Genomic DNA, 15,792 nt, shown 5'->3' with positions numbered 1-15,792 from the left:
AGTTGCATAGGAATGCTCCCCCTCCCCCCCCAGAGCTGACCATGGCCCCTTCCTGCTCCCCCCTGCCCAGCTGGGCAGCAACCCCAGTCCTGCCCAACTCTCTCCCTCCCTATGGAGGCCTCAATCCCCTCTCCCTCAACTTACCTGCAGGAGCTACTATCCAAGCTGCCTGGGGTCATGTACATGCATATAGTGCCCCCTTCCTGACTGCTCTCCTCCCACTCCCTCCCAGCCCCCTGCAGGCTGGTATTCTGCCAGCCTGCAGAGGGCTCATCACAAAACTGCAAAATCCATGGGTATCTCTGGTAAAATGAGAAATCCACATTTGCCTCCAGTAAAATCCGTAGTTTACTCTGTTCTTCCATGGGAAACAGAAAACCTGGATCCCCACTTATTACTCCATCACTACGGATGCATGCTTCTCCAACCTGAAATAACCAAGTGGTCAGCTATCTTAAAAGTCAGATCACCAGAAAAAACCTAGAGGGCAGATGTGCTGGAAGCCACAGTTGAGCAGGTTCCCTAACAACTGAGAAACAGGTAAAAGGAAGTGATTGAAGAGGTTGTGAGAATGAGAAAAGCCCAATAGTGGAAGCAGGAATAGAAGCAGATACATGTGTGAATGGGGCTGAGTAAGCAATAGTACCGAGTTGTTTCTACAGTTATTAAAAACGTAAACATTCATGTTAGCCATAGAATAAATTAAATACACTGCACACTGACCTTCATTCCAAACTCACCCTTTATTCATATACCACTTGGAGCTCCATGTCATAAATCCACAGACAGTAATTAAAGAATGCCACTCACGCCCAGTGAGATTGTTTCTTTTAATTATAGCCCCCTTTGATGTGCTGGGCTTAAAACCAATATTCAAAAGTGAATCTTGTTGCTTTGTTATGCCCAATATCCAGCCTCTCAGTTTCATGAGCCAGCATGAATAACTTGAGCGTTTATATTCCTAGTTAGTACATTAAGACAAGCAGTTTAATTTTAGTGGGTACGTGTGAAGTTTGTAGCTGACTCACTGCCACCAGCATTCCACATTAACCTATAAAGGCATCTTTCATACATTTGCAAGTGCCTGAACAATTAAACTCAATAAAACATTCTTTCATCTCCATTTAGGTTGCTATTTCGTTATACATGGAGTTTTCACGTAAAAAACAAATTTCAACCCTTCAAGGGTTAAAGTCCCTCTTGGCACATACCTGCAGCAGGATCTGCATTAGAGATGACAAAGAAGTCTATCACCCGTGACGTGAAGTCAAAGGCAATCTGTTGGCTGCCATGGATAACAGAGATGCTGTGCCGATCACCATAGCTAGCTCGGGGCATCCCTCCTTGGAATATAATGTACGGAAGCCTTAAAAAGACAGACAGAGTTGAGTTTACTCCATAGGTTTGCAATGAAGTAGTTTGAGTCTAAGGTGAAGTTACGCATTACACTTCAATCATTCAGTTTGTCTAATACAGGGGCAGGCAAAGTCCAGCCTACAGACCAGATTCAGCCTGCAGAGGACTCCATTTCCCAGCAGCCCCTGCCTGTGTTGCTGTGGCCGATTTCCAGAGAGACCCCAGGAGAGGCAGGGCCATGACAGCAGCTCCTCACCCAGGCAGGCCCCAGCTCTGGACCACACGGTCACTGCCACAAAATCCCAGCCTCAGCTCCAGAGCAGCTCCCCACCCAGCCACACCCACACACTGCCAGCACTGCTTGGGCCTGTCTCTATAGAAACCCTGGCCCAGTACCCTCGTGGCTCCGCTGCTCCTGGAGTCTCCATGGAAACTGGCTGCAGCAATGCAGGCAGGGGCTGCTGAGAAATGGAGTCTGGCCACTGGCCAGATCTGCCATTTTGCCCACCCTTGGTCCAATAGGTAGGACAATGGATTTGTATGGGATGGTTTAGATGGGAATGATCCCATGTCAGGCATGGGGTTGGACTAGATGACCTCTCAGGGTCCCTTCCAGCCCTACTTTTTTATGGTTCTATGAAATCTGTGGAATGCTAAGCAATTTTAGAGTTCACATGTTATGGATTAGTACCGTTTTTTGCCTTCACAGCTCTGACTTCCTGCTAGAGGGTTGGTGAATAGGGACATGGCTAGGAAACACTACACCTATGCTCTACCAGTAGGGCAGAGGCAAAATATTGGACGTGGTACATCCTGGGATACTGGAGGACTGCAAATTGCTCATTTCATCTCCATGGGACACACTGAAAGTAGCCTACCGGCAGCTAGGTAGCATGGCCCAGTTAACCCTCACCTGATGTGGCATAACTGAGATGCTCAGAGGACACTTAGCATGAGTTAAGGAGCTTTAACAGGCAGATGCTCATATTTTAAAGTGCTCTTAGTATGGCTTAAGCATAACATGCAACTTCACCCCAATGAGCTGAATTAATATGATAGAAGTTTTCTTGCTGCCTAGTGTTATTCTAAATAAGCTGCCTGTGTGAGGTCAGCATTGCCAGCAACAGATCGCAATAACTTGTGTCCCAAGGATTTCTCCCACCCACCATGCACAGGAGATGAACAACCCAGAACCTACCCATTTTTTGTCACCTGCCAGTAAATCTTGGAAATGGCCTTGCAAGGGAAGGGACCTAGGATGAGAAAGTTACCACAAGTGAAAGGTTTATCTTGAAGTGTGTAAATAGGTGAAAACAACTGGAAATTGAAGGCCTGTTTCAATTATTGTTCTGTAGTTGGCACTGTTCATAAAAAAAAAAAATCGCACTGATTATGGCCACAGTAGTTACAGCATGTGAAGCAATTCCACCTTACTCGGCTGAGTTGTGACAAACACTGCACTTCCCCTAGAAAGTGCCATTTCCAGCAATCCAAGAATACCACTCAGTGCAAACAAGGCTGGCGCTCAAATGGAAGTTCCGAATTCACTGCTGATGAAAGTACCATTGAGCATATCTGGCTACCAGAGGCTACAAAAACTGCAGAAGAAGTCATCTTAGCCCCAGAAATGCCTCCACATTTCCATCAATACATTCTCATTAATCAAAAAATCAATACTGAGTTTTGCAAACCAAGGTTAGACCAATGTAGCTTTTCTAACAGCAGAAGGAAGAGGACACTCCCTTCAGAGTTTCAGCTAATGGGAAGCACTACTTCAGTGCTCAAAAACCAAAAAGATCTTGAAAGGAATTCAGTGAATTCATCAGTTACAGAAGAAGTCAAGGGAAACCTGCTGTAGAAGTGGACATCTGAATCACAGCAAGTGCTAAAGCTAAAAATAATTAACGTCTTTCTTAAGAAGGCAGGCTTTTTGTGCCCAGACTTTTTCCTCTGTGTTCAGTACAGACTGAAAAGTAGATATCTAATTTCAACAACCTTCAAAATCCAGTGTCATCGCTATTTGAGCAGTTGCCAGTTGAAGGGTTTATGGTCCACCAAGGAGAAAACTCTGTGGTGAAGCATTGCAAGTACCTACCAGGGAGACCTGCATTCAAAAGACCTTTCAAGGGCTCAAAATGAGCTGAAGATCGTTAAAACAAAAGCCAGCCCATGCCTCAGTAAAGGGAAGCACATGCACATATTTCCATAGTTGCATACTGACCATAAGGCACTTTACTTTCCAGGGGTTCAGGCTGCCTGTTATCATTGGATACTGGCCACTGGGCGTAACTTCCATCATAATGGCAGCTAACAAACTGACGACCGTCTCTTTGCCAAAAGACGTTCTCCAATTGCTAGGAAGGAAGAGACAGAACTACTGAACTCCAGAGAACTGTTAACCCCTCCCAAACCAATATCTTAATGAAACAAGAAACTAGACAGGCTCTCCCTGGATCTGCTCACCTAGAGAGACCTCTTGAGAGAGGCTGTTTCCCCTCCCCTATTCCAATGGATTTCAACCTGAATTCATACCTGACTGCCCAAGAAGTGGTGTGTTGCTTTGTTACTCTGCAGGTCCCAGAGGATAATGAGTCCCCGACTGTACCCAATCAGAATCTGGTTAGGGTTTCTAGGATGCTCCTGTATGGCTTCCACCAATTCACACGGCCGTCTGCTAGAGTAATCCTCTGGCACCCTAGGGGAAGCAGAGAAAGTTGATTTGTAGTGCAGTTGAGCAAAACTGCAATGCCCACAGCACAGGTATGAGAATGAGCCACAGGAAAGTAAAAAAATGTTCAAACATGATGAGAGCAAGTACTGCGTCTTTCCAAGCATCCTTCAGACAGCAGAGAATCTTCTGGGGTATCAAGCAGAGTTATTTTAGGACTACCAAGCCTAAAGACACCTAGTCCTGTGATCAGAAAGAAGTCTGAGGTGTATAACAGTCTCCTACAGGCCCCCAAAAGTGGGGAGAAAAGAGTTGCATCATGTCCAGTCCCTCTGCCAGAGTAAGGAAAAGGAAGTAGCGACACAGATCCATGAGCTGAACCTGATAAGCCCTTAAGGCCAGCTGCCCAAGTATGAGGCCAGTTCTGGAAGCACTGCATTCCATAAAAACCAATTTTTTTTTTTATTTTTTTTTACCAGGTCAGAAGTTAATTATGGAGACCGAAAAAAAGGCAAGACAAAATTTTCCTAAAGTATCCCATTTTAGTAGTCCTGCTGATTCGAAGTTTCAGTAGATAAAGAAGGCTAGCAATTTTGCCCACTGCCTACACATACAAATGGGTTAAATTAGTACAGTCTCAAAAATGAATTTATTTGTTGTTAAATAATATCCACAGTCATGAGAGTGAGCACTTTTAGAAAGGCAAGAGTTTTTACAGACAAGCTGCCACACTTCCATGCCACCGATACTGTGGCAGCCTTGGGCTATTCCTGAACAGAAGCGATCAACTGTTTGTCTGATGCAGGCCGATTAAAGACAAGACTGATTCACTTTCATGACAGTCAAGCAGGAGGATTTTCTTCAGCAGCATCCAACTGAAGCACGCTGCAAATTTCAACGTAGGCTCTAATGTACAAGCTAAAATAGGAATTTGTTTAAATACGCCACACTACACTCCCAACTGTAGGTGGAAAATCCCATTGGTCAGTATAGCCATTTGCTTACCACTGCAGCACTGCCTCAGAGCTGATGGTCCTGTCCTCCAGCACTCTGAAGGAGGGGAGCTCCACCACAAAGATGTTACCACTTTCTGTACCAAGGTACAAAACTTCCCGAGCAGAATGTGGAAGGACAACAGTGATCTGGGTAGCACTTGGAGAAGACCTATGGATGCAGGAAGATTCAATTAAACTATCAAAGACGAGCCGCTAGAGTTGAGCCAACTCCAAAGAGCCCCGAGTGAGAGAGAGCTGGCACCTGCTTCATCGTTAACCATTTACAACAGCTTTGGTAAGTACTTTGCTGGGAGAATGGAGCTTCAAGCCAGGATTTTTTGAAGAATCCCAGCTTCAATATAAAAATTGCCAAAAGGCTCCTATATGCATCAGTAATAAACAGAAAGCTCCATGCATTAGTGACAAAACAACCGACCTAGCTACCCAAAAACACTGGAAATAAGTTGCCCAACCTGGAACCATTAGCATATTTTAAAAGGATGCAGTCAACAATTCAAATCCTTATAAGAAAACTTAAAGCTCATTAAACAGGAATAAGCCAAAACAAATTGATCCATTTAAACCTGGCTTATAAAAATGTACAGAGATTTAACTCAATTAAATTTTTAAAAAAAAGTCAAGCCTTTAAACTGGTAAATGCCGGACATGGACCAGGTGGCCAAAGTCATTTCTTACCCCTCCTTCCTACCCACCCCAAAACCAGCTTATAAAGCCAATGCTAGCACGTTACCCAGGGGGCCCTCGCAGTGTGAAGCGTTGTTCCTCTTGCAGCTCAGATGTCCCACTGCGCTGCTTCAGGTTCCAGAGGTGCAAACTGTTATCATCCAGCAGTGTCACCAGCTGGCACTAAGGACAGGCAATCACAAAGAAAGAATCCTATTTAAATACAGCACAATACATCTAGCAATAAATCACTGCTGCTCAGCAGCTATTTCAGCCAAGGCAGATTCAGGGCCCAGCCAGTTATTTATGGCAGTAAGATATTCAGCTAAGTTAGGGCAGAGCTCCACTGACTCTAAACAGTTTGGAACCTTTGAACTACAGCACAGTGGCCTTCAGGCTTAAAAGCCCTAGCAGCCTGGCTTCTGTATCTGATATGCCAGCATGCAGGGTAGAAAGGCTTAAGACCCCTAAAAGATGCTATATCCATAGCACTTTCAGGCAGGCAGGATTATGTCATGCAACCTGTTTCAAAGCTATGCTGCAACTAAGCACACAGTATTTCCATTCCTCATGGTTTGCTGGAACACACCCCCTCTCCACACCCCTGCGTTGGGAGTTGCCGATGTATTCTACTATCCCATTCATCTTGCATTCTTCATGTCCAACTTCATTCTGAAGAGCTGTGTCAGAAGCCCTTTATGAGCCCAACCCTGCCGGCTGCACATTCAAATCCAAGCATTTTGTCTGCCAAAGCCACACCTGGTACAACACTCCCCATGGGTATTCCATTCCAGCTAACATCACTTAGGTTTTAACTGCCATCCAAATCTAGCCAGAGAGTTAACTCCCTCTAATACAACAGTCACGCCTCCAAACTGGCAGATTCAGGATAGAAGGCTGTAAAATGACTGATCAGTACACTCAGCCAGTCAGGGTAGGAAGCAATTAGAGCAGGGGTCAGCAATCTCTGACAGGTTATCCTGTGGAGGCATTTTGCTTGGCACATGCACCTACACCAACACCTTACAAGTCAAGGTTGTGGGTGTTTTTGGCACTCTAACCCAAAAAACATTGCTGACCTCTGGCTTAAAGTCACCAAGCACTGAAGAAATTTTACTTTCCCACATTTAGTGGAAGAGCCATACTGCGAGAGAGGAAAAGGAAGGAAGCCTAGAAATGGCTACATTAGCCAGGCCATTTTGAGCTGGGGAAGGAGGGAACTTACTGAACAACAGCTGAAGAAGATGGTGCTCCATGTTCTGCAGAGTTAAAAATTGATTGATCCCACTTCAGGGAGGCAGACTGCAATATGGAAAGTCTCTTCAGATGGTCTTTGGCAGCAACAACTGTTATCTTAATCTTGCTGCCACTATGGCCAGAAGCTGGCCAAGATCAAGAGACCCGACAGACATGAATTTTAACGTGTTCACAACAACAGATATAATTTACGGCGTGATGGACTAGAAAGGGGAAGCCTGTCACAGACCAGGTAGTACTAGGGCAGTCATTATATAGAGCTACGGCTTCTAGCTGTCCAGGTTTTGTGGAGAGGTCAGCTACTCCAGTATGTTTCAAACCAAACAGGTTTTCAAAAGTAGCTTACTTGCCTCTTGGAGAAATGCAAATTCCACTCACCTGGCCTGGTATAAAGTGCATCTGCAAAACAGTGTTATTTTCTTCATGTAAGCCCATGAACTCCACTCCAGGGGCTCCATATCTGAGAAGCTGGTTAAGGATCGAGAGTAGCCACAACCAGAATCATTTGATTAGCAGTTTGCTAGCAAATGAGATGGAAAAACATGAGTTAGAAACCAAGTGGGAGCACTGCTCATGCAGGCTTTTTGAATCCGTGCACGTGCAGGCAGCTGCAGGAAGCCTGCGCAGGAGGCTTAACTGGCACTTTAGGCATAAGCAGAAAAAAAGGTGCTTCAACCCCTTTTTTCCCTTAAACATGTTTAGTGGTTTCCCAGACACTACAATCCCTGCTTAACTAATTTGTAACCAGGAGACAGATGGCTAACGCCTGCATGCAGAGCTCAGCCTCACTGAACACAAATAGTGCTGGAAATGATTAAGTGAGCATGAACAGCTCCAACTTTTCCTTTCTGGGATGGAGCAAGACTCCTCCTTCCCTACATGCGCAGTTGGCCCCGTGCCACAGGAATCGCCTCTGAAAGCCTCTGTGTCCGTGCATGTGCTACCAGGGTGGATATAAGAAACTGTTGCCAAGCCATTTTATTTCTGATCCTATACATAAGGACTGTAGGGTCCAGGGTGAATGTTAGTTCAGGAGACTGAACACATTTATAGGTTAAACGTCAACCTTTTAATGCAGTACTCTTGAAGAGGCACCTTTCCTCACACTAGGATATTTAGACAGCCTTGGAATTTATGATAGGAGGGATTAGACTGAGGCCAGAAGGACCACTGAAATTCAGTCTGACCTCACGTAACAGGGGTCAATAGCCTCACGTAATCATTTTTGCATTAAGCCCACAACTTCTGCTTGAACTGCAGCTTAACATGTTGCTGTATATACAGTCCTGATCAGACTTCAGTTGGAGTCGCCACGTTACAACAATTTACTGAGGCACATAGTTACCCACACTTAACAGTTTTGCGCCTAATTTCTAGCCTGCATTTGTCCAGTCTTAACTTCTAATAATTAGATCCCATTCCTAATAATTAGATCCCATTTGGCCACAGGACCAAATTTTATTCAAGAAACTCTGCCATTCCAGCGTTCTAGGCAGATAGATGTAAGCCAACAGGTTTCTGACAAATTGAGATGCGCGATAAATTTTCTGTCACGCTTTCTAATCTTTCAGCACCTTTTGAAAAACAAATGTTCAGGTGCTCTGGACTCAGTAGTATAAAGGGCAAGAACTTGGTTTTATCAAGATACTGTTCAGAAATAATACCCCACTCGCACAGTACCGATTGGGTATTTGCAAGAGAGAAAAAGCTGGTTTTGCAAGCCTCTCATGGTTCAGTTCCATTCAACTCCAAGGTATTTCTTGCTAAAAGAAATTTGGTTGCTACAGCTCTTTAAGCACTTCCATACAAATGTCTTATATGACTACACACGTACATAAGAATATCTTTTAAAAAATAGCTTGTTCCATATACTTTACCCATTTCTGAAGCAAATGCTACTTTCTACTTCAGACAGAACATAACCTGATGCTGCAAGGAAGTCTGGCTCAAATCTTTAAAAAGGATACAGTTTGATGGCTCCTGATCGTGTCCCAATGGCCATAAGATGAAGGGAAGAGCTGTACCCCAATGCACTGGGCTGGTGGGGAAATCCATGCTCTACAGTCTGGTAGAAAAAGAAAACATAATTAAGAATGTTTCATGGTCACGTGTATGAGATGTGACCAGATGCTAAAAATCAGATGTCACTTGATAGTATGAAACACAGCCTTTTTTAAGAACAATATATTTTAAACCAGAAGATGGTCAGACTGAACTATCTTAGCTCAGCTTTGCTCCATCAAACCTGCTTATCAAGATCCCCTTGCTGTTCAGCACAGATATGCAGAGGCTGAACAAAAAAGGGCAAAGCAACACTGCAAAACAAGGACCTAACTGGACTTTCCAAGCTTTACAAACTCCCTATATGCACAGAGTCCTTAGACTCTCCACATTGCACACAACCAACCCTCTCAGCACCACTACTTCCTGTGAGATGCATTTGCTTATGTCACAAATCATATGCTGAACCCCTCTGAAGTTCCTGCTTAAAACTGGGTAGCAATGACAACTCTATTTTCAAAGAATTTGGCCTTGGAATAAACCAGCCTGCTTAAGATCCTCTTGTACAGCAACCTTATGGGAAGTGCCCGTAGTGGACTAGCTGTACTGTCGAAGGAACATGACTAGATTTGCTACACGGGCAGCGGGGAAACCTAGTAGACTTGGTTACCAATTCCCAGATGTGGCACAGGCACAGCAGATTTTATTGCTATTTAGGAGCCTGTCAAGCCATATCAGCCCATCTCAAGAGGACTCATAAGCAGATGTCAACCATTATACATAGGAAGAACAGCACAAACAGCAGCTCGTTTAGCTTTCGACTCCCATGTAATAAAATACATGCCTACGCCAAGAACAAAAAATTTAGCGTGGCTGATGTTTACTATCTAGCCACATAATCTTCAGTAAGGTTACTGAATGCATCTCACCTATAAAGAGCGTTTACATGGTAACCAGTCTTAATAGTGCAGTCTGCAACCAGGGCATGAGCAGAGTGGTTTGAAAAACAGCTCAGAATAGACTCTGAAGTTCCTGTAGTCACTTGTTGGTCTTCAACTTGGGGGGTGGGGGGGTGGAAAGAGAGAGACAGCGAAGGAGCGAAAGAGCACTGGCCAGGAAATTAAGGCTCTACGATCAACCAGGGTGATGCTGAGCAGCTAGAGAACAGGAAGTTATTTCTAGCCAGGCTGAGAGGGAAAGTCCGAAAGAGTGGGCACCTTAAAATTCAGTCAAGCAAATTTTTGAAGGCTGGCTGTACCTTAAAAAGAGGTCTGCTAGCAGAGCCAAAGCATTTGCAAGTGGTAGGAGTGGGGAAAAAGGGCAGGAAAGACACTTGTATGAAGACAAACACACTAAAATAGCCCCGATTCTGACAAAAGTCCTTTGCTGATCTAGTTTATTTTGTTCTAGGCTGGCAAACTGTTCCAAACACCGAGTCACTCTACTTCTGCTAATACGTGGAGCTAAACCACGCATCTGCCTTTCATGCCTCTGTTTTCTCACTACTTGAACATTTTGGGCGTTCCAGTATTTCGCCCTACTCCACCACCCACTCTTCCCACAGCAACGACGGGGTGTCTCTTCTGCAGAGATTTTCCTTCTTCTTGGGCTGGTTCTAGTGTTGAGGGGTTCCTCTGCTACAAAAGCATGCTCCTTTCTTTGCCCTTGCTCAAGTTTCTTTCGTCTGCCTGAGCTGCCTCCCACTCAGCACCCCAGTGTGGTCGCATTGCAGGGGTCTCAAAACCTGAGCTCTGCTCTCCAGTCTGGAGATTTAGCTCTCCCCATTCCCCGGCCATCTCATGTATGATGCAGTCATTCTACAGTCCTAAAGCAGCACCTGTTTAAATGGGAACCACTGAGGTTTAACATCTACCCCCTGCTACTGTTCAGCATATGACAACACAGAGTATAGCTCACTCCACATGACCAGCTGAATCACTGCCTGCCGCGGTTCCCTCGAGTCAACCCACGTTCATAAAAACTGTACATAGACAATCCTGCAAGTCATCAGTTTTCCTTATTTGAGAAGCTCACAATCAGAGGACAATAAGCCACTGAAACAAGAGACAGGAAAAGGCAATAGTCAAAATCCCAGACTTAGACTCGGAGGGTGTGCTGTTAACGAAAACCAATGTTAACCTTTTCATATCTACTAGATAGTAACCCTTTAAAGAGTGGACATGTATTCTCTTTGGGACCACTCAGATTCTGCATCTTCTGCACTACAAAAAGAGAAGAGAAAACAGTTCAAGATGGTCCCTGAATGACACACGTCTAGTCTGTACACATTCAACTTAGTCTAGAGACAGGTTGCTAATGCCACATGTAAGGTCATGGCATAGGATGTCCAGTGCATGTGTGGGTTAACTACCTCTAGTTCAGCAAACTGTAGTTAAGACATGATCCTAACCGACAGACTTTGCTAAACATCGTCAATAGAAAATGAACAGAGAAATGATATAAAAACCTCAAACTTCTAAAAAGGTGAGAGACTGAGGCACTGACTCCCAATCTACGTTCCCTCTTCAAGACAGAGGAGTTATGCAGTTTTCCATGGCACAACATTAACCCGAGTGAGAGAGTTTCTCTGCACTGTACGATTGGGAATGCACCACCAGCAAGAGAAAGGTTGAAAACACAGTACAAGAATATTTCTAGCCTACTATAAAAGAACATGAGAGAGTTTTCCACAGATTAGATTAGCCGTAGGAAAAAAGGTAGTTTCCATTATGGAGCTACCTGCCTTAACAACGAACTAAGACACCAGCATAGATAATAAAACCCCAAGTCATACTCTACAAGGCCCCATAGTGCAGAGATAACGTGGAGCTCTGACAGGTGCCTAAGGATTATTTTTGTACATTTGGATGACACTTGTGTGCCAATGAAGTTGTTTTGAATTGAACAGCAGTTGAGACAAAACCCTGAAGGATTTTCCAGTCTGCAAGATTACTTCATGGCTCAGCCATTAAATGCTAGCAAAGGCAACAGTCCCTTCAATACTACATCATATAAAAACAGAATGCTGATAAGACAGGCCTTTGAACTGACCTAATTTGAGCTCATTTTAAATGTGCTATTCTGACCTGTCTCGCCTATTTAAGCTGAAACTATTTTAAATAAATAGTGCAATAAGACAGGACCAGGAGCAAGGGCACCAAACTGCAGCAGAAGCGTAGTTTGGAGATTAAGAACTTTCTGACTCCAAGGGTGGTCAAGCACTGAAACAGGCTACCTAGAGAAGTTGTGCAATCTCCATCCTGCATGTTTTCAACAGCGAGCTAGACAGACACTTGGCTGGGACAGCGTAGTCAGGGATGATCCTGCCTTGAGCAGGGGGCTGGACTGGATGACCTCCTGAGGTCCTTTCCCAGCCCTGTGTTCCTAGGATCCTAATTGAAGAGCTGCAGGATATGGGAAAACAAGAAAGTGTGGGTGTGTGTGTGCGCATGTGCACATTCATCAGTTTTAGTACCACTATCATCCTAGATTATTTAAAGAAAGGAGACTCTACAAAACAGTATGGATTTACATGACAGGAGGGGAGAATTTAAAACAATCACCATCACAAGCCAAAAAGGAATTTTTTGGAGGGGAGGGAAAGAAGCAGTTTGCTGGAGCTGCCAGGAAAAGAATGTATGCAACTGAGTAAGAGCAAAGGGGGAAAGTCTGGCAGTGAAGGTCTCAGCCTACTACAGGACCAGATTTTGCTTAGTAACCGCTGGGGGGTGGGGGTGGAAAAATCAAATCAAATTTGGAATACTGATGAGAGTCCCTAACATTGCTTTCTACCAACCCGGAATTGCTTGCTTCAGTTAAACAGCCACAGGGAAAAAGAGAAGCACTGCTCCATCCTAACGAAGGCTGACTCAGTCCCTTACGATCTGTAGGGGTGTTGAGCATTTGACAATGCTTCTTTCAGTTTAAGGCGATTTGATTCCTTCAAACGTGGTCTCTCAAGATAGTGACTTTTCTAAAATTCTCATTTAAATCCATAACCTGTAACAACAAAGAACCTAGATACCAAACCCCAGACACTCCACTACATGACTTAGGTCACTCTGGGATCCTTGGAGTCAGTTTTGCACATGATTCAAGGGAGTTTTTCCTATTTACCACCTCTTTTAAAAAAAAGTCTTCACTTGAAGCCAAGTACAGGAACATTTGGCCACAACTCAGAGCATGCAGTTTCTGCTATGGCAGATAAGCACATGCAGAGAAAAACAGACTACTACAGAAATGAATCTACTCCTATTAGTAGCACACTAGAGACCAGTATTCAATGCATTTCCTCTGGATTTCTGACACTTTAGGGTCAGTATAAGCCGTCACCAGGCACATAAGCAATTCAAACTATTAAAATAAGGCACTCACGTTAGTTATAAAAAGGCATGAAAGCAATTAGTGTCCTCCTGTAGCCGAGCCACAGTTCTTGGCTCCACATAGTCTAGAAATCAGTTTTATACTTTCCCCCGATTTCTACCCATGTAGAAAAGGCTTAAGAGTGCTATAAGTGTGGTTCTTCAAAAAAAAAAAAAAAAAAAAGCAATAGGATCATCTGTCATGCTTAATATTAGCTCCCAGGAGTCCAGAGTTCAAATAAAACCTGGGGAAAACCATCAGCATATCACTTTGGGCAGTTTCTAAATGCAGATTACTTAAAATGGAGCTCAAAGGCCAAGGGCAAAGAAATGTGGGAAACTCCCCATCTCCATCCCCAGGTAGGGATACAAAAGCCTCAGAGCATTTCAAGGCCCTGGCTTATCCTGCCCCATGACCATGAACTGCAAAACAGTTGGCTGCAGGGTTTGAGATTTAAAAACAAAAAACACACACACACACACACACACACACACACACACACACACACACACACACACACACACACACACACACACACACACACACACACACACACACACACACACACACACACACACACACACACACACACACACACACACACACACACACACACACACACACACACACACACACACACACACACACACACACACACACACACACACACACACACACACACACACACACACACACACACACACACACACACACACACACACACACACACACACACACACACACACACACACACACACACACACACAAAACCCAGAAAAAACCACAGCACCTTAGGTGTACCTGCTGCTTTCCAAATTCAAGAGGCACCTGCTATTCAAATGACAGACTAAAGACAAAGGAGAGGAAGCTGGGTACAGTGAAAATGTCTGAATAAGCACAGTGATGAATGACATCTTGGGCGTTTCCTGTTTTGGGTGTAGGCAAGTGGCACAAACACTGTGGCAGGTTTGCTGCCAGGTTCGTTTTCAGCACTGCTGTGACCACATGCACACCGCACACTTGCTGCTTTGCCTTGCACAAGCATTTTATAAGCGCACATACAAAAAACAACCCACACATCACAAGCACAACAACAGTTGGAGAGCTGGCCGTTCCTACCCCTCCCCACCAATTCCTTTCATCAGCCAGATATAAGCAGCCTACACCTGCACCTGTTCAGCAGGTGAACTCCCTGTAGGGAAAGGGAAGGTGAGAGTACAATACAACCTTTTAGTGGAATCTAGGAAATCAGAAACTCTCCCAAGGACCAAAGTGACAGCAAAGTCACCCTCTTCTCAAAGGAGACCTTTGTTTCATTTAAATCACCTGAGAGCTTTCATTTTCATTTCCTCAGACAGCAGAAATTTCAGGTTCACAGCAGAAAGAAACCCAGTGTCAGAAGCACTTTTGCACATTACCCACATTTACTACAAAAGGAGATGGCAACCCAAATGAAAGCTGTGCAAGTTAGGCTCACTGTTTCTGCTCTCTGCACTTAATCATTGTATGCCAAAGCAAAAGAGAAACTGCACTTGCATTAAAAAACATTTTAGCACCTAATAACCTCATTATTTTTTTTCCTAAAAGAAGGATTTATGTATCTGCTTATTCAGTAAGTTAAAGTAAAGCACTCGTCACGCCAATTAGCAGAAAGGGTGGAGAGGGGAGAGAGAGCACTGCACAACGCATCTCAGCCATGAATCAAGTGAAATGCTCTTAGCTTGGAAACATTCAGCTGTTAGACAGGCTGGTTCACCTATGTGTTACCCATCACCTAATCTGCCAATGCCAGTCTGAACACGTTTGCCCTGTGGGACTTGAGACCGATCTAAAAGCAGTAGATATTACCTCTAAAAGCAGGATGAACTTAAGAGATTGCCAAGAACACATACCTTTCACTTTGTGCTACCTATTAAGCTAAAAACAGATTCTTGCAACAGGTACACACATGTAAGTGTAGTTATTAGTCACACAGAGAAACAGGTATGCAAAGCCAAGTCATCCTTACAGAATTCAGGAAGGTATTCTTTCAAGAGCACACACCGTTACAGAGCGCTGGTCTGACACCTGCTCAGTCCTTTACGAACAATTTGATGGCCTCAGACCTAACAAAAAGATCATTCTTCAGAGTTCAGATGGAAGAGGAAGGAGAGCAGAGAGAAACCTGCTCAGAACTCTACAACATTTGAAATCCCAAATCCAGGGAGTCTGAAGTTTGGCAACAGTCATTTCTTTAATGAGGCATATTCACAGCTGGCATAAGTGGGTACATTTGGTTCCAGCAGAGCTATACCCTAATACACAAGTGGTAAACCAGCTAAACAGTCAGAGAGGTTTACCCAACATGGAAACTCTTGAATTTCAGAGACAATACTGAAAGATCAATGGGATGCCAGTTCTGTAAAGAGCTAGATTTGGGTCTAGAAACAGAAAGCATCTCTCAACAGGGAGATACAGTTGGTTTGGAGA

General features: G+C 44.2%; 1 protein-coding gene across 5 annotated transcripts in view; it reads right to left on the bottom strand.

Annotated features, from left to right (window-relative positions):
- Positions 1-428: 428 nt before the first annotated feature.
- LOC109298117 (lethal(2) giant larvae protein homolog 2-like) overlaps positions 429-15,792 on the bottom strand; it is a 32,460-nt gene continuing 17,096 nt past the window's right edge. For 4 of the 5 annotated variants that reach the window (XM_019518274.1, XM_019518261.1, XM_019518282.1 and 1 more), the window contains exons 3-10: positions 8,928-9,025; positions 7,339-7,420; positions 5,771-5,886; positions 5,030-5,188; positions 3,889-4,051; positions 3,578-3,710; positions 2,555-2,609; positions 429-1,366 (exon numbers count right to left, since the gene is read on the bottom strand). In XM_019518274.1, coding sequence (XP_019373819.1) covers positions 1,189-1,366; positions 2,555-2,609; positions 3,578-3,710; positions 3,889-4,051; positions 5,030-5,188; positions 5,771-5,886; positions 7,339-7,420; positions 8,928-9,025 — 984 coding nt within the window. In that variant the 3' untranslated portion in view covers positions 429-1,188. The remainder of the gene's footprint in view (positions 1,367-2,554; positions 2,610-3,577; positions 3,711-3,888; positions 4,052-5,029; positions 5,189-5,770; positions 5,887-7,338; positions 7,421-8,927; positions 9,026-15,792) is intronic. The other variant, XM_019518253.1, reaches the window with a different exon arrangement.

The sequence above is a fragment of the Gavialis gangeticus genome, unplaced genomic scaffold, assembly GCF_001723915.1.
Source record: "Gavialis gangeticus isolate Ggan-Ray unplaced genomic scaffold, GavGan_comp1, whole genome shotgun sequence".
In the NCBI taxonomy this organism is placed as follows: domain Eukaryota; kingdom Metazoa; phylum Chordata; order Crocodylia; family Gavialidae; genus Gavialis; species Gavialis gangeticus.
The sequence above is the reverse complement of the archived record's forward strand: the minus strand, read 5'-3'. Positions and strand labels throughout refer to the sequence as shown.